The 22802-nt window shown below is 42.0% G+C and overlaps 1 protein-coding gene across 3 annotated transcripts in view; it reads right to left on the bottom strand.

Moving 5' to 3' along the window:
- The window catches only part of Ptpn21 (protein tyrosine phosphatase non-receptor type 21), a 75965-nt gene that overhangs the window by 5223 nt on the left and 47940 nt on the right, over positions 1-22802 (bottom strand). For all 3 annotated transcript variants that reach the window (XM_027931703.2, XM_071607617.1, XM_071607618.1), the window contains exons 11-15: positions 13886-13946; positions 12978-13062; positions 7100-8538; positions 2173-2310; positions 829-1050 (exon numbers count right to left, since the gene is read on the bottom strand). In XM_027931703.2, coding sequence (XP_027787504.2) covers positions 829-1050; positions 2173-2310; positions 7100-8538; positions 12978-13062; positions 13886-13946 — 1945 coding nt within the window. The remainder of the gene's footprint in view (positions 1-828; positions 1051-2172; positions 2311-7099; positions 8539-12977; positions 13063-13885; positions 13947-22802) is intronic.

Here is a 22802-nt window from a genome sequence, read left to right as displayed (position 1 = left end):
GCATTATACTGTTTCCAGGAAAAAGAGGGCTTCTTTAAAGTGATATTTAAAAAATGATCACAGGGAGACTGCAAAGAGAATAGATGGCACCTCCAGAAGTAAAAGATTTTTCTTATACAATATGAGATTATATTTATTAGCAGCTTTTTCTCTGTTGTCACAAAGAAAGAGTGCTATGTTGAACAAATAACGAGGACTTGCCCAGTTTCTGTTTCTGTTGATGTAGACTGTGCAACATGGATCTGATCAATATACAGAAGTGAATGTTTTTTGTTAATACCATCAAAAGCCCAGACATATTTGTTACATAAAATCTCACACAAAGTGCCAGGTGTGGCGGCACATGCCTGTAATCCCAGTGACTCAGGACTCTATGAGGCAGGAGATCCCAACTGAGGGCCAGTTTGTACAACTTAGTTAGTGAGATCCTATCCCTCTGCCCCTGCGCCCCCCAAAAAAGCTAATGCAGGTGTATGACGAGGTGAAAACTAGCAATTCAGCAGATTCTGTGCGAATTTATGAGCCAGAAAAAAGTCTTCAGATTTAGCAGGACAAAGTTCTAAAGCCAGGCAAATAACATGTCCCACACCCTGCTACCAACATGAGGGCAGAGTGGTTTCCTACAGGAAGAGTATTAGGCATCACTTTGGCTCTGATAAGCACTTTTTATCTAGCATTGGTATATGGGATTCTCCAGCTGTAACAATGTAATGACATAGTTGTAACAATGGTTCAAAACTGGGGTGTTTTTAGAACACATGAATATAATTTTTAAATATTTAACCCCAAGTTAAATGTGCCGTTTATCACCCTAGATGTTCCTCTCACCTTGATATGTGATGCATTGATGTAACCAGTGTTGTTCTCCTTGGTTGGGACAAGCTCCACTCTTGCATCATCATAGGGAAGGACATCTTGGAATCGATTTCTTTCTGCATTTTCCGGGAGTCGGGCTATTGAGCACTCTCCATCAACTAGTCGTTTTTTAAGAATTCTTTCATATTCTGTGAATACCATTCCCTGTTCTAACCGCTGTTCCAGAATTTTACACTGCAAAATAGAGTATGTGGAATAAAATTAATATATTCACATGTCACAGCTGCATTTTAACTGTACATTTAAAATCTGTTTTCTGCTTCAGATCTAGTATTATCTAATTTTGAAAATTCTACATGAAACCAAACTTGAAATTTTAGCAAGCCATAACAATATGGATTAAAAGAACGAAAGACATATTCTTCTTGGTAACATACACAATGCAAAATGCTGCTTAAATTTGAAAAATGGCCTAAAGAAATTTGTTGAGCTTGTTTTGAAATCCATGGTCAATTTTGTGCCATGTTAAGAAAAAGAATTCTCCTGGAGAAAATGAATTCCAGAGTAGGACAATCAGTTCCAACATCTGTGAACTATTCTAAGATTTATAAATGGCACATAAAAATACTCCAAGCAGGACGGGTGCCGTGGCGCATGCCTGTAATCCCAGCAGCTCAGGAGGCTGAGTTCAAAGCCAGCCTCAGCAAAAAGCAAGGTGCTAAACAACTCAGTGAGACCCTGCCTCTAAATAAAGTATAAAATATAGGGCTGGGGATGTGGCTCAGTAGTCAAGTGCCCCCAAGTTCAATCCATAGTACCCCCACCAAAAAAAAATGCTCAAAACAGTAGTAAATGTTGTCAATGATCTCCAGGATCAGGTTGTAAGGAATTTTCATGCCTGTCTGATTTTTATACCATAAAAATCTCATAAAAAATACCCTAGTCTCACAAAGGAAGTTTTGAAAAATTTAGTAACTATTTACTCTTGAGATAGATTTTCAATATGATGAAAGCAGTCAATGTTTGTTTTCTTTCCTAGGTATAATCATACACATTTGTAAAGATCCTCTCACTATAAGGCCATCAAAAATCAATAACCTGCCCCAAATGGCTTGCAGAAGGTACAGAACAGAAACAAACAACAGGAAACCAACATTCAAGGCTGAGACTAGATATTAAGACATAAGCTGTACATATGCCCAATTTTGTGGCCTAGATGAGAAAGTTCTTTAACACTCATTTAATGACTATTAAATTATGCTACAGATTTCATTGACGTCTCACAAAGGCATTTTTGCAGTATTTACCAATTGCCCCAGAGAAGGTACAAAGCCAGGGCATCCTGCATGTACATACCCTTTCATCATTTGTCGCTCTGGTGGATACTTCCTTTCCTTCATCAGGTAGAGGCAATCGAGACAAGGAGAGTCCATTGAGGGCAGCCAATTTAAGGGGACCAATTTTTTTTGTATCTACTCGAGTCTTTTTCATTCCCTATAAAAAATATTTACATGTATATATGAAATATACACCAATACAGTCCTTTGAAAAGAAATCTCAATGGGCTGAAGGCTGGTGACAAAGGGAGTGTCCTCCTCTGCCAAAGGAGGAGAGGTTTCAGTCCTTCACAAATCATTTGTTTAATAAACATTAGGAGGAAGACATTCCTTTCAAGGCCAAGGCCCTGATAAGTCTTTCAGATACAAGATTTTGAAACTCAGTTGGTTACAAGGCTCTGTTGCAATGAAAGGTGAGGCTCAAGGCAAGCAGCATTCTTTCATAGAACTCCCAAATTTCAAAAGAAGACACAAAATATCAGCAGCAGTCCACCAAAAAAAAAAAAAAACTTTAAAAAGGCAATCATCTAATTATAGTAAACCTTCACAATATTTTTTAAATGTAAATTTTAAAAATCCTGAAGAGGCCAGGTATGGTGGTGCACACCTGTAATCCCAGCGGCTCAGGGGACTGAGGCAGGAGGATTAAAAATTCAAAGCCAGCCTCAGCAATTTAGCTAGACCAGAAGCAACTAAGTGAGACCCTATCTCAAAAGAAAACATAAAAAGGACTGGGGATGTTGCGCAGTGGTTAAGTGCCCCTGGTACCCAAAAAAAAAAAAAAAAAAAATCCAGAAAAAAATATATATATAATCCTGAAAAACTTGAATGCCTTTTGCGGCAGCTCCCTTTTTTCCCACATCCTATTCTACGTTCTGTTGCAGAACTGTGTGACCTGGGATGTGTCATCACACTTCCTAAGAAAGGCCACAATGTGAAACAAGGAAAATAAAACTGCTGAAATCTCTATCAGGAAGATAGGGTAAAAGAGAACATCAACAAAATTTCACCTCCAAAACACAGGTATTCCCTAAAGTTATTATTAATACTAATGATTTTCTTTGTGACAGTATATAAATCTAAGAATGCTGTCTCCTTGGATATCCTATACCTCCTTGGAAGCCATAATAATTATAAGGAGAGTAGTCCCAATTTTAAAGAAAAGGTTTTCTCTGTTCTGTCTTATAAATGACTTTACTCCAGTTCCATCAGCCTAAAAAAGGCCATAAAACCCCAGGATCATAATAACAGAGCAAGAACAAAGAAAAAGGACATTTTGGTAAGGAGAAAAAAATGCTGAAAGACTGCTACTATAATTGGAGAATATGATTGGTAGTTATCTTGAAAAGTTAACTAGAATAATTGTTTATTTATTTGTTTGTTTATTTTGGGGTACCAGAGATAAAACCCAGGGGCACTCAACCACTGAGCCACATCTCCAGCTCTTTTTGTTTGTTAATACAGGGTCATACTAAGTTGCTGAGGCTGGCCTTAAACTTGGGATCCTCCTGCCTCAGCCGCGCCCCCCCCCACCCCTACCCCACCCCCAGTCACTGGGATTACAGGCATGTACCACTATGCCTGGCAACTGAAATAATTTTTAATTTTATAATTCGTATTTGATCATGAGCTTCCCATAGAATGGCATCTGAACTAGGAAGAGGTAGAGTCCTGGGTTAAAGTCCAGCCTCTGACTAACATCCTTCAGGAAGTCAACTTTTCCCCTCTAAGCTTCATCAAACAGAAAGATGGATACAGAGAGACACACAGATTAAAAGTCCTGCTTTGGCTAAAGTCTCATGATTCTAATGTGTGCAGAAAACAGTGGTGTGCTGGTAATGTTTAACAACTGGCTCTGGAGGAAAAAGTTCTGATCTGAACTTACCAATTTCTGTAGTATAACTACTCCTATCACTGCCAATTTCAAACTGCCAATGTGATATCAACTAGCTCACAAGATTCCTGAAAACTTCATAGTCAGCTCCTGTTAGCCAGTATATAAGCTGGCTCCAGTACTTCTAGGCTGGATAAAGTTAATTGGCTATAAGGTTAGTTCTAAAGACTTGAAGAAAGTCTAAACTAGCCTTGAATATCCTTTAATTAGCTCTGAGAGGACAAGTACATGGTTTCAAATGCATGATCTGCACAGTGATTTTTTTACATGAGAACCACTGCACAAGACTAAAGGGTGCATCAAAGAGAAGATCTTTATGTAGATGTATAAGTACCCAAACCAGTCTGCCTTTGAGATAATAATCAAGTCCCGGGAGGTGGAGGCAGACAGATACAGAATTCTAAAATGGTCCTTCTTGTCTGCAATTTATTTTAGTGCTTTTAAATACTAAACCTTTTTAACCAGTCTATTTGATATTTTTTTGTAACAATTATGCAAGATAATGGCAATCCCATGTTACCATGAAGGGGTCAGAGGATTTAGCAAGAGGCTGGCCTCTTCTACTTTTGGGAAATTAGTAGTAAGTTAAAATGTATGATGCAACCTCACAGTAATAAGTTATTACTGACTGGGCACTTTTGATGTGCCAGGACTTCATCTGGGGTCAGCATCTACAAATAAGAAAACTGAGTCACAGAGAGAACAAACAGCTTGCCCAAGTTCACACAACTGTGTCTTTGAGGAATCAGTGTCAAAACAATTTTTAAAAATCTCTCACTGAAATTAGTTATGATGAATCATTTAATTCAGAAGGCAATTTTGCATGCCTAACCTCAAGTGGGACATTATTCTATGAAGCAAATAGGCAAAGCAGAAAGACTGTCCCTGGGTTATAGATACAGAAGCTGAAGTTTGAGGGTCCAGCCAACCGAACAGAAAACTAACAAATGGCAAAGCCTAGACTTAGACCCAAGGCTTAGGATTGGTATTCTTTCCTCTTGACCACAACTGCTATCCACTTTCTTTGAGGAAGTGAAATCCTTATGCAAGGGTTGCAGGAGGGGTGGTGGGGACAGCTTAAAAGCATAATCCAGTTGCACCATTTTATCAGTATTACAGGTCTTAAAAGTTAATTAGAGAAAATTTGTATTTTAAGAGAACCAAAGACCTCCGATTTAGCTGAAACTGCCAGGCTCCATTTAAAACATAACAAGGATAATCTACGCTTGACTACTGGGCTATACTCAAAAAACAAATATCATTTGGAGAAAGTACTTGGGTCACACATAAAAAGAGTGATATCTCTTACTGTAATAGAAGAGTCCATCCTGTTGGCTCAGGGGCTCGGGTGAAGCTACCACAGAAACCCCTTATCCCTGCTCTGAGATCAATAATCAGCCTATACCCTCAACCTCGGTCCTCTTGAGACACTAGACTTTACATTACAGAAAAAAAAAAAGGATTGTACCCTCAGGAAAAATTAAAAATAATCTTAAAATTCAAATCCAAACTAATTAAAAGAAAACACATTTAAGGGTTCGATCCTTAGCACCACATAAAAATAAAACACATTTAAACCTGTGGTAGTTTTTAGGTAGTTTCTGTCTATACATAATGATCTATTTCACATAAACACTATAATAGTGTTTGAGTTTTCTCCTGCCCACTGAGATGTTTGTAGTATTTTTGAGGCTTTCATACACTAGACTGGAACCATACTTGAGATGGACCCTGGATCTGAGTGTATAGTTTAACCCAGATGAGGGAGGAGAGTCCCTGCTGCCAAGACCCTGGTGGCAAATGACTTTACACATCACTTTGGCTTGGTTCAGATACCAGGGATGAGGAGAGCAAGGTGGGCCATGAGGAGCTGGATGCCAGAGTAATGCAACAAGATGATTTAGAGTGTACAGACTGAGTCACAAATGCTCAGTCAAAGGTTGAGAACGCAGAAAGTTTCAGTGGACAAATAAGAAAGCTTCAACAAGCAAGTATTATTACTCAGTAAAATATTATATACAGTATACCTCCATGCCAAACAGTATAGAAGAGAGGCTATAGATATAAACATGGGTTTAAAATTCCCATGTTTTAGGGCTGAAGTTGTGGCTCAGTGGCAAAGCACTTGCCTCGCACATGTGAGGCACTGGGTTCGATCCTCAGCACCACATAAAAACAAAATAAATATATTATGTGAATGTATAATTAAAAAATATTAAAAAACAAAAATTCCAGGTCACTAGTTGTATGACCTTGGAGAAGCTACTTAATATCTTAGTGTCTATTTCTTTATCTATAAAATGAGTATCACAATAGGCTTGTTGTAAACTACAGGCAGCAAAGATGCAGTGCTCAGCACATTTCTTTGAGAACAGCTGAAAAGTTTAACAAGGCTTCTTTACATTTTGTTACAAATAAAGAAATGCTTAATCATTTTTATTTCTTATACTGAACAGCAAAGAGCTGCCATTCTCTACAAGGAATATAGGAATTCTCAGTTCACTTAACCTTTCTTTTAAAGACACTTCTGGGGATTTTTGCCTTAACAAACTGCCATTCCCCATTCATGGCCAAGAAATTCAAATTGTATTCACAGACTCTGACCTTCTGATTAAGAATTAGGAGAACAGCCTTGTAGGCTTCTCCCAGACATCACTTGAGCAATGGAAAAGAGAGAGCCCTGGGGTGCTGCAGCACTTCACCATGTTTTCAACCGGCAGTTAGCAAATCAAGGTGTGCTAAAGTCATGAAATCTTAACCTCCTTTTCCTTCACACATTACTAAAACATTTCCTTCATTCTTCCATTCCAAAGAGCCTTCTCACTGCATCCAATTTATTATTTCTAGCAAAACCACTAAAACTCTTATCAGTCTCTACTAATTCCACAGATAAACTCAACTATGTTTTAAATAAGACAAAAATAAAGTAACATGGGGTGGGAGGTAGATGTTAAAATAAAAACAGCCAAGAAACATCATAAGCCGGAGCCACATGGCAGATGTGGAGGGCAGGTGCAGGGCCCGGTTCTCCCTCTGCTCGAAGGCGGCTTACCCCCAGGGGCGGGAGCCCTTGCACAGTGTTCTTCTTCCCCGAGAGCAGATCTGACACCGGCCTCTTCTTCAGAGAGTCCCTCCTGGCTCGGTACCGCCCAGATGTGGTCAGGTCAGACTCGGACATGGAGGGCGTCAGCAGCCCGTCCCTTCGGGGCCGCCGGGCTTCCACGGTTGCGTGGACGTGGCCACCTTCCCTCGCCCTCTGCTCCGCCTCTGCCCCGTGGGGCTTGGGCTCGTGAATATGCAGAGGCCCTGGCAGCGGGGTGCCCGCCGCACAGGGGCAGCCGGGCAGCGGCTCGTGGGCGTAGGCTGCGGGCTGCCGGGGCTCAGGCCGTGCCAGGAGGGCCCGCGCCCCATCTTCCTCCAGCTCCTCCTCCTCCTCGCTGCTGTGTATCAGCATGGTGGCATCCGAGAGAGACTTCTTGTGGCCGTATCTCCCACCTTCCTGCTCTTCGGGCTCGTCGGGCTTAGTCCGCTCAGCGAAGACGCCGGGCTGGGGGCCCCCGGCAAGGGTGCGCGGCGCCACGTCTGCGGCCGAGGCCGACATGGTCCTCTCCTTGAGCCGCAGTCCCTCTAGGCCGTGCGTGAGCCCCGCGATCTCGATGCTGTTCCTCTTCTGCAGCTGGGCATGCCGGGCGGCCGTCAGGGGCTCGCTGACCTCCTGCAGGGAATGGGCCACGGGCAAGCTGTCCTCCTGGAACGTCTGCACCGAGTGGTGGACCCGCCTGGTGATGAGATCCGGGTTGCTACTGCTTATGTAGAGGTGGCGCGACAGGTCTGGGGTGCTGTTGGCCGGCCTTGGGTACGGGTAGGGCGGCGGCGGGCGGTACACCTGGGTTTTCATGATGTTGGGAGCCGGGTAGTCCTGCGCCTGGAGCTGCACGTTGGTCAGCTCGGGCACGCTGACAGCGCCCACCACGGGCCGCCTCTCGGCAGGGTAGGGGTAGGGAGACTGGCTGTGGAAACTGTAGTTCAAATTGAATGGGTAGTGGGCCGACTGGGGAGAGGCGAAGTGCGCGTGCTCCCGAATTTCAGGCTGGCTGTAGACCAGGGCATCCGGCCTGCTGTATGCATAGGAATTGCCGATGTTGAGGTTTCTCAGCGAGTGGCTCTGCCTTTCGGCATGCACCAGGCCTCTGTTGAGCTGCTTCATCACAGTCTCGTAGTCTGGGGTCGGGCGGTAAGACGGGGGTATCAGGGCACTGTGCCGATGAGTGGGGATGTAGTCGGGTCTCATGACATCACTTCCACTAATACTCGGGTTGGAGGACATAGGAGAGGGCTGCAAGTACGCTTGAGGGTTATTTAAGGAACTGGTGCTGTGTGCGCTATAGACACTACCATTACGGATTCGACCATTGAGGTCAATTTGGGCTCTATCCAAACTTGTCTGGGAGTGACAATAATATCCATTCTGGTTGGGCACAAAGAGGTTATCTGGAAAAAAAAAAAAAAAGTTTAAAATGTACTTTAAGGATTTTCTTAAATTTATTAAACTGATTTCACCAGCCAAATATTGAGAGTGTCCCTCAATTTGGATTTTCAGTGCAGCCTATAAAAATCTTTGATAAAATAATATGGGGCAACCAGGCATGGTGGTATACACCTGTAATCCCAGCTACTCAGAAGACTGAGACAGGAGGATTGCAAACTTGAGGCCAACTGAGCAATTTAGCCCACCTCAAAAAAATAAAAAGGGACTGGGAATGTAGCTTAATGGTAGAGTGCCCCGGGTTCAATCCCCAGTACAGCAAAATAAACAAATATATAAATAAATGTAATGACCTGGGGCTTCTCTTGTACTACGAGTGGCCCTGGGAGCTTTGGCTTCCTCATCTATGAGATTGGGGTGGCTCTACCTACTTAAAGGTTCAAAATATGAAACCCAATAAAGATTAGCCTAATCTAAGTCCCATGTTACGAGTATAATTATGGTTGGGGTTGTAGCTCACTGGTAGAGCACTTTCCTATCACATGTGAGGCACTGGGTTCTATCCTCAGCACCACATAAAAATAAATAAATAAAATAAAGGTATTGTGTCCAACAACTAAAATTAATTAATTAATAATTTTTAAAAAGAGTATGACCGTATAACAAAACGGTCTTTTTTTTTCTGAATGTTGAAACCATGTACTTCACTGTAGATCCAAAACGCTCTTTCTGGAATTCCATAGAACTCGAGGCACAGATACTTACTGCTCAAGGTTCAGAACCACTAATTCTGCCGTCTCCACAGTAAGGGATGTGGCCATGCTAGTTCAAGCACCAACTGTCTGTAAATATTTCCTTAACTGGAATTTCAGATTGCCTGCATAAGTTCTTTCAGAATGAAGATAAAATTTCCACCATAAAAGGACAATAGTGTAGCAGGATATCCTTTCTCTAGTCCAACAGTGTCACCAGCGGCTGCACACCCCACTAGAGTCCAGAAGCCACGAAGAACCATACTAGGACAGCTGCAGCTGCCCCATCTTGGTCCCCACCTTTCAGTAAGACGTGGATCCAGGGATCACGGAATCAGGAGACTCATCTCACAATGCTATGTGTATGTGTCCCAAGCTGAAAGAGGCCATGTTCTTTGCAGCCAATCTGTAGCTCACCTGAATCACTTTACTAACTGCATTTCAGTTTCCTTTGGAAAGCATTCTTTGTGTACTCCAACAGCTCCAATTGATTATCCAAGTGACTCACCAGTCTGGTAGGTGCATTTTATTCTGGTGGCACACCTAACCCCAAAGAAACAGCACTCTAATTCCCACTTTATTCTTCCTGCTGTCACTGTGAAAACTTCCTCACTGCTATGCTTTCCCTATCCCTAAAACACTCAGCCATTGAGTGTTTCCTGCAGTCTCTGGGTCCCTCTTTTCTCAGTCTCCACCTTGTCTCCACAGTATACCTGCCCAGCAGGTTTCCCTGCTTCTAGGTTCCTCTTAAATCATCAAATCATTTGTGAGCCTGTAACAGACTATACTCAGAGCAGAAGGGGGAAAAAGATGACTGGAATTTAGGACAGTCAGAGGTGAAGGTGGGCATAATAATCCCTGTAATTAAAGTAAGGAAAGATAAAAGTGGCAAGAGTCTGGAGGAGGGAAGAATCACTTCCAGCTTGAGCTAAGTGATGGAGACATGGAAGAGATATTCAAAAACAACTCTGCAGAAGATACTGCAATCAAAGGGTCTTGTGGGAGGGGCAGGCATGTCCCATTTCCATCCAGAGCTTGGTCTCCAACTCTGAGAACACACACGATTATGCCTCCTTCTACTTGATGCCAGGCACAGCCCTGTGACTAGTAACAGTCAAGGGAAAGTGGAGAGTTAAGAGCCAGCTTCTACAGTCTCTTCCCCTGCTAAATGAGCCACAGCATTCCAGATGGAAGAGCTCCCCCAGCCCACCACTCCCCTAAGTCAGGCTGAAGTGAGCAGAGTCCTGCCAGGGCACAATGGACAGGTAATGTGAGCAAGAAGTAAAGCCAGAGAGTTTAGAATGGTCTGTTAACACAGAATAAACTATACTATTCTGGTTGGATGGCAGGCTGTGGACAGAAGGGTACAGTAGAATGGGCATTCTGGGTGACAACAGAGAAGCATGATTGAAGTTGAGGACCACTCCTAGAAGAGCATGCTAGAGAAGAGCAAACTAACAGTGGGAAACCAGATTGGAAAAGCAGGCTAAGGGAATATTGTGGAGAGCATGGAACACTAGGCAAAGGAATATTCTTGCATATCAGGGAGATGAGCTGGCAGCTGTGTGTTAGATGAACCAGGGAGAGTGGAAATTGAAGATACCAGTTCACATGATACATTAGTTACCTAATGAGAGGTAAGATAACAAAAAAGCCTGCATCAGCTCAGGAACAGGAAGACAAGGAGAAGGGGATGGGAAGACACATGAAGTTCAGGCAATAGGATTTGTAACTGACTAGATGTGGAGTACCAAAAACAAAAAAGAAAACAAAAATTTCCTGCAGCTCAGAATCCATAACCAGGAGAATGACTTCATCACAAAAAAATGAAGTAAGGAACACAGGAAAGGAAGCCGCTTACAGAGTAGAATGACAATCCAAATTTAATGTTTTAATTTTCAGCAAGTCACAGGAGCTAATACCATTCATGGAGTGCTCCACCTAAGCCAACCTCTTCACATGCAGCAACCCCTGTAGCTGCCACAGCAACCTGTCAGACGGTAGGAAGTGTGGGGCTGCAGCACGGGAGTGCTGATGGGGTGGGAAATGAAGATCTGACAGTCGCCCCTGCAGGGGTTTGAAATGTGGGTGACACTGTTGTAGACATTCCCAAAGGGAGGGAAGAAGGCACAGACAGGCTTTTGGGGAACAACAATCCATACTGACAGAAAGGAGGAGGGCAGCTCAATGGGAAAAGTGATGTTTGACTCTGATGGTGTGGAGGACCTGGGGATGATGGGGCCCTTGGAGAGGCAGCTTCAATACAGCAGCAAAGGCAGAAGGAAAGGTTACCCAACAAGCAGATGCAGCACATGGCAATCACTCAGAAGGACAGGGTGAAAAAGGAAAGAAAAAATAACCTAAAACCATCATCTGAAGAGAGAATAAAGAAAAAAATAACCTAAAACCATCGTCTGGAGAGAGAGAAGAGAAAAAAAAAAAAAAGAAAATCAGGGCATTCGCAGACCAAGGTTGTGGAGGAGACTGACAACGCAGAGAAGAGTCTTGGTGGGAGGGGCTTGCACATAAGAACAGACAGGCAGGTGCAAGGAGAACAGTGAAGAAATACAAAACCACCCAGAGGTGGACACCCAGGATCCACACCCGAGCACGTCTCCCCAACTGCCTGCCTCACTGCATGGAAATGCTCATCTTATATGTAAGTGGCACAAAGAATACGGTCACAATCTGCCTTCGTCCCTTCACACTTCATTCCCTCCTGGCTCCTGATGGGATAGGGCAACTGGACAACTCTACTTGCCAAACAAACACCCCTTTGTCATTCTGTGCCAAGGCATTCACTATGCACCAAAACCAGAGTTGCAGTCAGTCAAGGACCTGCCTCCCTTACTGTTGAAATGCAGCCATCTCTTGAGAACCAGAAAGCTGTTCTCAATGCCCCCAAAACAATGAGTCTGTCTTCCATCAAAAGGCACAGTAACTGTATGCTCTCTCACAGCACAGCGATGAAATTTTCTTTATATTCAAGTTGTAACTACATTTGTCTCATTCCCTACAATTAGATTCTAAGAGAGATACTCATCTGCACCAACTCCCTTGGCTTTTAGTACAGACTTATACACAGAGTATGGAATAAACATTGAATAAGTACTCAAGATTCAGTGTTGGGGCACTGTTGTAAATATAGCTTCCGGACTGGGGTTAAGGCTCAGTGGTAGAGCGCTTGACTAACACGTGCGAGGCCCTGGGCTCGATCCTCGGCACCACATAAAAACAAAATAAAGGTATTGTGTCTAACTACAACTAACAAATAAATATTTAAAAATAAATATAGCTTCCTATAGTTCCCACATGAAAACTGCCGTAATGAAGTGTTTAAACCTTTATGGTGGGAAGGTCTCAGACAGGGAGGAAACAAAGTAAGCCTGGGACAGCTTTTACCAGAAAGTGAGAGAGCAATGGGGGAGTGTTAAAGGACACTGGAACCAGCTTAAAGAAGTTCCCATTGATCAAATTTGGAACCATCTGAGCATAAAATTTGATATTGCATATTTTCAACATACGTTCAAGAACTTGAATATAATGGCTTGTTCTATAAATACAAGCTATATTAATAACAATTTGGGGTGTTACTTCAGCCAAAAACTATCCAGGTTTCAAGACCTCCAAGTCTTCATAGATATTTTCATTGTAATAACAATGTGAGGCTTTGCAGAGTTTGTGTACTTTACCTTGGGAAGAAGCATATGGCTCTGTATAATGTCCATTATAATGCAGCTGGGGCGGGGGAGGCATCACATAGGGCTGGGGTTTAGGCTGAGAAATGAAAAGTTGGACACAGGGTTAAAACACATTGCCTATGCAATAAAGATAACATAATTCTCTGCTGAATTCTTCCCCTCCATTAAAAAAAAACTGCATAAGGGGTTAAATATATAACATATGGAAAATAAACATGAAGACACAGGTCTTACTGTACCTATTATTTCCATGTTCCCCACATGGCAATGCCAAACCTTTTGCACCGATACCAAGGACATTAGATAGCACAAGAGAATTTGCATCCAAAAAGTTAAAGATGGGCCAAATGTGGTTGCACATGCCTGTAATCTTACTCAGCAACTTAGGAGACTGAGGTAGAGGACCACAAGTTGAAGGCCAGCTTCAGCAATTTAGTGAGACCCTCAGCAACTTGGCAAGACCCGTCTCAAAATTAAAAGGACTAGAAAATAGTCCAGTGGTAAAGCATTCATTTCAATCCCCACTACCAAAAAAAACAAAAAAGTAAAAGATGTAAGAAATTAATTCCTTTGAATAAACAGATGAATACAGGATGCTTATTATATAGTATAGTCAATCTTATTAGACAAAATCCTCAGGTAATTTAAATATCTTACAACTTACAATTATTCTTGACTAATAGTTAAAATTTATAATATTTGATTGGACCTAATATTTAAATATGTTTAATATAATAAATTTTATGTTGAGTCTATAGAAAAATCATCATTTGAATAAAAATGATCAAATATAATCATACTTTTATGGGTCAAACTCAAAATTAACACTAACAAAAGCATATTTTATTAAGGAAAATGACACCACTAAAAGGAAAAAACAATTATATTTTCCTCCTTACCAGAGACAACCTTGAAGATGACCTCCTCCTGATTGGGTTCACTGTGATAGTCTGAGTTTGCCTATAAAAACAGATGATTTTAAGAAGAGTGCAAACACTTCCTAAATTCTAACAAAATAAACTAAGAAAGGTAAAATAAAAAATATTCTGAGCCAAAAAGACAAACTAGACCAATCATAGATTGGTTAGAGAGAAGAAAAAAACTCTCATTTTGGGGGGGTCTCTGCCCTTTCCTGCTGCCTAAAGCCCTCTGAGCATGTTCTGAGGCGTCACCACCTGGGCCTCCTTCACTAGCAAACTCATCCCATGGGAAGTAGGATTCAGCACCGGTGTCTCCCGTGGGCTGGGTTTGCACTAGTGCCTCCACTGACAGTCCTGGTAGGGGTGACCATCAACTTTCAGCCCAGAAGCCCAAAGCAATGGAAATTACCTTAATTAATTCTGTTTACCACATACTCCAAACATTAAGGAAAAGATAAGTTTGTAATTTTAGTGACTTAAAAATTTATATTTCTTCTAAGGAAATAAATTAGGGAAAGCAAAGTTCAGTGGGTGTGTGCTAAGCCCATTTACCTTTCTTTGCAAGAAACTGTTCTAATTTTTCTCTTTTTTTTTTTTTGTACTTGGGATTGAACCCAAAGGCACTATACCACTGATCAACATCCCAGCCCTTTTTATTTCTTTTTTTTTTTTGGTCAGGGGTCGGGGTCAGAGTCTAAGTTGCTAAGGCTGACCTCAAACTTGCAATTCTCCTAACTCAGTCTCCAAAGTAGTTGGGATTACAGGAATGCATCGTTGCACCCAGTGAATTGATTTTAAATACATATATTTTTTTAATGTAACTGAGTGTATTAAGGAATTCTGCCTGATAATTTGAGATTTTAAACTATTCACACAGATCCAATTTTTGAATAAACAATTAGATAAAAAAGGAACAAGAAATAGAAAAGCTAATTTCTAACTATTGTTTTTAAACCGAAGCAGATTTTTATTTTTCCTGTGTGTGTTCAGTTTTATTGCAAATAAGATCTAGGAACCTAAATACACTGGATTCTTGGCTTTGTTGATAACTTAAGCAACTGTGCCAAGGAACTTTTCTTAAAAACTTTACCATCTGTTCCTGGCTCATGGGCTTATGTGACATACAATTACTGACTACAAAAATATTTTGTGACCTTAAGTTAATGCTCTAAGGACTAATTACTAGAAAAGCCATCATAACAAAATGAAAATTCAACCCATTTTAATCAGAGAATTTATCATAATGTTAAGCCTCTTGTCTTCTAAATTAACATTATTCTGATCATTCTAATAATTAGTATCCATTGAAACCCTGAATATTAAGCTTATTTTGACAAAACTTTTGAGACAAAAGAAAACTAGTGGATAGTAGGAATTAATATCAGATGACTTTAACTGCTTTTACAGGTTGACTTCTGTAATTTCCTTTTTGAATCACTGGAAAGTATTCAGGTTGTTGATGGAAAACAGATGTCTTTTTCCAAAGCCTGCTCCATCCTTCTAGTACTCTCCTTAGTGAGGCAGGTCTGCACAGGGCCTCTGGGCTATTTTTAGAATACTCTTTAATTGCATTTCTAAAACACTGCATTTTGTCACTTTGAAATTTACTTTGCCTCTTGTTATCCTTATGACCAAGGCTAGGTTTGGGCAGGTTGGGTCCTATGAACTTCATATTCAATCTATCCAGGACTCGATGTCTGAATGGACTGAACTCTTAAAATGATATAAATTCAAAAATGGGGAGAAAGGGTTGCTGGTAGGATCCACTAGCGACAAACAGCAACAACATGACATAGTTGTCCAGCCTGGGGCAAAAATAAAACTTGTGTTAAACATTAAAAAAAAAAAAAAAAAAAAAAAAATCCAAGGATACAGAGCTTAGGAGCAACTCCACCCATCCTAGCTATTTTGGCATCTTGCTGGCAGTACCCAGGGTGGAGGCGAACACTGTCCTCACCACTGCAGCACACAGTTCTGCTAAACACAAAACAGTCTAGTACAGCTTTTTACCTGCCAAATTGTTTGAGCCAGGCGCCTCATCATCAGTTCTAATAGTTTAACCTCTTTCTCCTTGGCACAGTTCTTCCATGTACAGTTCACTCTGAGAACAGCCATCCTCAACTTAGCACATAAAACAAAAATGCTGTAACTGCTGGAGTGCTTTCCAAATTTGGGGGGATGGTTTCTATACTCATGGGTGCACTAAAAACAAGGCAGCTAAAAAAAATTCTTAGAAGAAATCACTGGAATGTACACACAAGAGAAGACAATTTAAAATGGCTGCCAGGCCAGGTGTGGTAGTGCATGCTTGCAATCCCAGTGACTTGGGAGATGAGGCAGAAGGATCACAGTTTGAGGCCAGGTGGGGCAATGTAGTGAGACCCTCTCTCAAAATAAAAACTAAAAAGGGCTAGGGATGTAGCTTAGTGGTAGAGCATCTCTCTGGATTTGATTCCCCACACAGGCAATATGGGGCAGGGTGAGAAGGGAGGGCAGAGAAAAGGCTGCCCATCAAAGTAAAATAAATGATAATGCTAATCGAAACTGTGCTAAGAATGTACGTGATTATCTCATGGCATCTGAACACCAATGCCATCAGGGAGCCCCAGTTATTATCCTGATTTTACATATGGGAAACTGATACTTGATTAAGTAAGCCACTCCTGGTCACATGGCATACAAGTGGCAGAACCAGAATTCAAACAGGCCAGTGTGTCATTTTTTTCAGATAGCCTCTAATAATTTTTTTGTCTTATCCCTTCCCCAACTTCAACTAATTTAGGAAGAGGACATACCATGGTACCACTGGTGCCCAGCACACTGCCTGGCACACAAGGAAACCCTCAAATGTGTACTGAACAAATTAATGACCCAGTGAATGGGAACTGAAGTTGATGTTCATTACCGAGCACTTACAGTTAAGCTCATGTTTCTAAGCGCTGTCTGACTCCACTTTGTGAGCTTCTCTCATTCATTCATTTGTTTATAACTAGCAAAGAGGAGAGATTTTGATGTACAAAAACAGTGTTGGATGGTAGAAGTATCTAAAGAACATTTACCTCAATGACTTTCTTCCTGAACTTTCTATAATAAGGGTAAGGAAGAACAAAAGCTCTTCTCCCTCCCTATTCCAGGGCAGGTTAGAGCTGCATGTCCAAAGTGCTTCAAGAGCACTGGGTTAGCCAGGAACCCTCCTGTAATCCCAGTGGCTCTGGAGGTTGAGGCAGGAGGATTGCAAGTGTGAAGCCAGCCTCAGCAACTTAGCAAGGCCCTAAGCAACTTAGTGAGACCCTGTCTCAAAATAATAAATAAAAAGGGCTGGAGATATGGCTCAGTGGTTAAGCACCCCTGGTTTAATCCCTGGCACCAAAAAAAAAAAAAAAGTGTGGGGGCCCAACCAACTGGTCTGGCTCCGAGATGCCCCACTTGCTACATCTCCAGGTGCAGCTCCCTGACACTGCAGGCAGAGAAAGGGGCAAGGATGGCAAAGATTATCTCAAGTAACTGGAGTACCGCTGGCAGGAGGGACCAGCCTCATCCTAACCCCCATGACACATGTGTTTTTCCAGTGACCTTCATCTACACAGGGACCTGCTCAGAAAGGGAAATTGCCTCTGACTCTACCTGAGGTGCCAGTCCCCATGCTTTGCTGAGGAGGGATAAGAGAAATCCCACCATCTGCTGCTCCTAACCCCCACTACCATCCCACAGCCACTGGGTCCTTACCGTACCTCTGAGGGTCAAGGACTAGCAGGGGAGAGGGGTGCTCCATCTTCTTCCAGAATTCCTAGTCTCTTCAAGCCTACAGTCAGCCTTGAAGATGACAGGGCAGCCCCTCTTCCCTTCCAGGCAGGGCCTATGCCAGCCTGTCACCTGATACAAAAATCTCCAGAACAGAGGTGGACACTGGCAGTTATATTCACCATAACCAGCCCTAAATTACAGGGAACATTCACCAACTCTCTCAGCAGCATGCTGGTCGCGACATGCTGGAATCCAAGTTTCTATAGAGAAAATCTCTTAAAGAGGCCATCTGTGGCTTGGTTTTTACAGGCTGGAAAATACAGCCACTGAGAGAAAAGAGGAACAGTCCCTACATTAAGAATCCTCCTAACTGGGCGTGGTGGCACATTACTGTAATCCCAGCAGTTTGGAGGCTGAGGCAGGAGGATTGCAAGTTCAAAGCCAGTCTCAGCAATGGCGATGTGCTAAGCAACTCAGTGAGATCCTGTCTCTAAATCAAATACAAATTAGCTCAGTGGTCAAATGCCCTTGAGTTCAATCCCTGGTACCTTTAAAAAAAAAAAAAAAGAGTCCTCCTATCCTTCTATTTCCCAGTCTTTTTCTATATAGATTATAGGATGACCACTTCTGAGGCTTAGGGTGAAATAGAGAGGTTTTTTTTTTCCCCTACCTAATTGATTAACATCATTATCTCATTTAATTCCTAATCCAACCCTAAAAGAATGCTAAGTCAAGGCCCATTGTCCCCATTTTATAAGGGGGGATGTTTATCTAACATTTTTAAGGCTTGAGTCACATAAAGAGATGATTCTGTTATGTAAAGCACCTTGTTTGGGGTTGGGGGTAGAGAGTAATGCTGGACCATACCACTGTATAAATACTCAACTGGGCCAAGGTTTGATGAGTCATCTAAGGCCCTAACACCATTACATCATAACTTAGGGCTCAGGTGAAGAAAGGCTCTAGTGAAGACATCCTTTCTACACATGTAGACACCATCTCTGAGCCACCAGTAGCCCAAGCCTGAACTGAGTCCAGAATCCACTGTCCAGGTCTAGGCTAGCTGCAGTTCTGTTAACCGTCCATTACATCAGAGTTTACCAATTTGATCGTGAGAACAAGTCTACCAATACTTCAGAATCATTATAATATTAAATGTGACTAAATAGTCCTTGTTGAGACTTTTAGTTTTCTTACCCAGGAAAACATCAAAAGCTAATATTAAAAGCTTAATTTATTTTCCACGGGAAACAGTATGCACAATGAAAAATATCCATTTCCCCCAGAATGAATCATAAATACTTGCACAGGAATAGCTCATAGAAATGGGCGTCCATAATCTACTGGCTATATAGAAATTAAAAACAAAATTTGGCCAGGTGACGTGACACAAACCTGTAATCTTGGATCATAATTTCAAGGCCAGCCTAGGGAACTTAGTGACACACTGTCTCAAAATAAAAAAATAAAAAGGGCTGGGGATATGGCTCAGTGATAGAGCACCCATGGATTCCATCCCTGTACTGCAAATAATAATAATAATGATAATTACTCTAGATTTCCCTTAAACAGATTAATATACACATATATGCATCTAAGGACAACATCAGTGTCATTTTATTCACATTTGTCAATGAACAGCAACATTCCAAAAATATTAGATTTCTAAGACTACACCATTTACCACATTGCTTTTCCCTCTGAATTATTAGGTGATAGTTTGAAAAAAAAAAAAAAAGCTTTTTAAAAAAGGCATTAACTGGGGCTGGGGTTGTGGCTCAGTGGTAGAGTGCTTGCTTATAATGTGTGAGACACTGGGTTCGATTCTCAGCACCACATATAAAATAAATAAAATAAAGGTATTGTGTCCATCTACAACTAAAAAAATAAAAAAAATTTTAAAAAGGCCATCAACTGGGGCTGGAATTGGGCTCGGTGGTAGAGCGCTTGCCTAGCATGTGTGAGACACTGGGTTCAATACTCAGCACCACATCTAAATAAATAAATTAAAGGTCCATTGACAACTAAAAAAATATTTTTTAAAAAAGGTATTAACTGCTACTCAGAAGCTAAAGCAGGAAAATCACAAGTTCAAGGCCAGCTTTGGCATCTTAGTGAGATACTATCTCCAAATAAAAACTAAAAAGGGCTAGGAATGTAGCTCAGTGGTAGCACTCCTGGATCAATCCCCAGTAATAACAAAGGAAAAAAAATTTAAAAAAGGTATTAACTACCAACTACCATGGATGCCTATGATTTATTCAAAATGACTGATTCTCCACTATTTCCCAAATGCAGATTCTGGACTAGTGGCACCCCTGTATCTAACCACCAGAGGGGAGCATTTTCATACAGAAATGCACGCAGGACTCCAAAGCTGCCAGTCAGCAGAAAAGACTGTCCAGACCCACAAAGAAATTGAGGTTCCTCCTCCCTGTCAGTACTTACTAAAACCCCATCCCTGAACCAGTGGTAGGGACTCAAATGCAAACATGGAGGTGGGGAGAACATGGAAGAGAGGAGGCCTAGGACCCATGTTCTAATCACTGGATGGTTCTCCATCCCAATGGATGACCCTGCCAATTCTCTTTGAACTGTCACTCCTAACCAGTTCTTTCACACCATGTGAAACTCAAAGCCCTTCCACAGTCTTTCTTTTTCACAAAATGACCTCTTAAGATTCACCCACTGGGCCAGATGTGGTGGCACATGCCTGTAATCCCAGCGGCAGGGGAGGCTGAGGCAGAAGGATCACAAGTTCAAAGCCAGCCTTAGCAAAAGCAAGGTGCTAAGCAACTCGGTGAGACCCTGTCTCTAAATAAAATACAAAATACAGCTGGGGATGTGGCTCAGTGGTCGAGTGCCCGCGTTCAATCCCCAGTACCAAAAAAAAAAAAAAAAAAAAAAGAAGAAGAAGAATCACCCATGGGAATAGGAAAGACGGTAGAATGAATCAGACATAACTTTCCTATGTTCATATATGAGTACAGGACCAGTGTAACTCCACATCATGTACAAACACAAAAATGAGAAGTTATATTCGTGTGTGTAGGATATGTCAAAATACATTCTACTGTCATATATAAAACTAAAAAGAACAAATTTTAAAAAATTAAAAAGACTCACCACTGGCCCCAATTTCTAATAGGCAACAAGAGAAACAGAAAAAGAGTAAAAGGGCTCTTCTCCCTTGGGACTCCCATTATTGTCTCGCTCGGGTTTCCATGGTTCACTAAGCCCTCACCTACCAGGCACAGGACATGATGAATAAGGAGCCCCTATTCTCATGGAGCACCATAGGCAAAAAAGACAAAAATCAAATCTACAAGAAAACGCAGACATGAAATACGCTAGCCGTCTCATCAGAGGCTGAGAACACAGGCTCTAGTCTTGCTACTCCGCATACTAGATTAATAGCAAGGCTAAGACATTTCAAGTCTTCATCAATAAAGAAGCAGCAATAAAAATGTGCCAGACAGGGTGACCATAAGGATTAAAGAAGATACAAGTCCTCCTCATGATGTCTGACCCAGAACAAGCATTTACTGAATTAGTTATGTATTATTTGAATCATTGTTACAAAAGAAAGAAAAAAAAGGAACTTAGTGAGAACTAAGAAAACTAGACATTTGGTAAAGTTCAGAATGCTGCATTTAAAACTAAATCTTAGAGAATAAACTATGAATGCGCCAGACACGGGGAGGAAGGGCATTCCAGAAAAGGTCCGGGCTAGGACAGGCCTAAGCACGATTAGAAACCATGGGTTCTGGGAGCCAGAATCAAGGCTGGGCCAGGGAATACAAAACAGAGATGGTGAACCACAGGAGTCGGCACTTAATCCTGTAGCCAGGGAGATGTGGAGAAGAGGAATGTGCTCAGATTTGGCCCTGACCTGTAACTTTAAGAGCCTCCGTGCTACATCTTTTGCTTATCCATCCAGAAGACTGAATGGAAACAAGTGACACAGGCAGGGAGGCCAGATGGGAGGCAGCTACCTAGTCCAGAGGAGAGAGGATAGCTTAAAGAATAGTTGTGGGGCCAGGTGCGGTGGTGTAAGCCTGTAATCCCAGTGACTCCAGAGGCTGAGGCAGGAGGGTTGCAAGTTTGAGACCAGCCTCATCAATTTAGTGAGGCCCTAAGTGACTTAGCAAGACCCTGTCTCAAAACAAAAACAATTTTAAAAGGGCAGGGGATATGACTTAGTGGTTAAGTGCCTCTGGGTTAAATCCCCAGTACTCCCTAACCCCCCAAAATAGAAAAGCTGTACGATTGAGTGAAACCTTTCAAGTCTCAGTTTAGATGTCAGGGTGCTGGGAAGACTTTCCTAACTTCCTAACTTGGGAGTTCTGGGTTAGGCACCTTTCTCCTAACGGATCCTACAGCATCACAGACATCCCCCAAAACAGCTCTTAACATCCGTCTCTGTAGATTCACTCAACAAATTCATCAAGGCCTACAATGAGCTGGACATGTGCATGGTGTTGGGAATACAGTGGTTAAGACAGGAAGAGTGTCTGTCCCTGTGCATCACTGTGGACCTTACGTGCAATGGGGGATGCAGATAACTAACAAACAAATGAATATGCAAAGTCAGGTGTGTTGGATGTTATGAAAAAGGATAAAACAGGAGTAAGGGATAAATATAGACAGATAATATTGGAGGAGGGTGACACAGGGTAATCAGAGACAGCCTCTGAAGATGATCACATCTGAATGTGATTGTAATGAGGGGAAGGAGGCAGGAGAAGAGATGGGGAAACAAACATTCCAGGCAGAAAGAAGCAAGTACACCATCCCCAGGGGTGAAACATGCTCACAGCCCAGCAAGGATACTAGTGTGGATAGAACAGAGTGAGCAAGGAGGAGGGTCAGTAAACAAGGTCAGAGCCAGGCAAGGACCACATCACGTCCAGCATGGTACACATGGTAAGTTAGATGGAATGCCAATGGAGAGGTTTAGGAAGAGTGAGGGGATCCGACACACATTAAACTCAGATCATTCAGGTTGAGTTATGGAAAATAAGCTAGAGGCAGGGGAGGCACAGAAACAGCGAGTCAGAAGCTACTCCAGTGCCCCAGAGGAGAAACAATGGTGGCTGATATAAAGTTGTTAGCAGAGGAGGTGGTACACACGGTCAGATTTCAGATCTGT

Source organism: Marmota flaviventris, chromosome 2 (assembly GCF_047511675.1).
Source record: "Marmota flaviventris isolate mMarFla1 chromosome 2, mMarFla1.hap1, whole genome shotgun sequence".
NCBI classification, from domain to species: Eukaryota; Metazoa; Chordata; class Mammalia; order Rodentia; family Sciuridae; genus Marmota; species Marmota flaviventris.
This window is presented reverse-complemented; position numbering and strand designations above follow the sequence as displayed.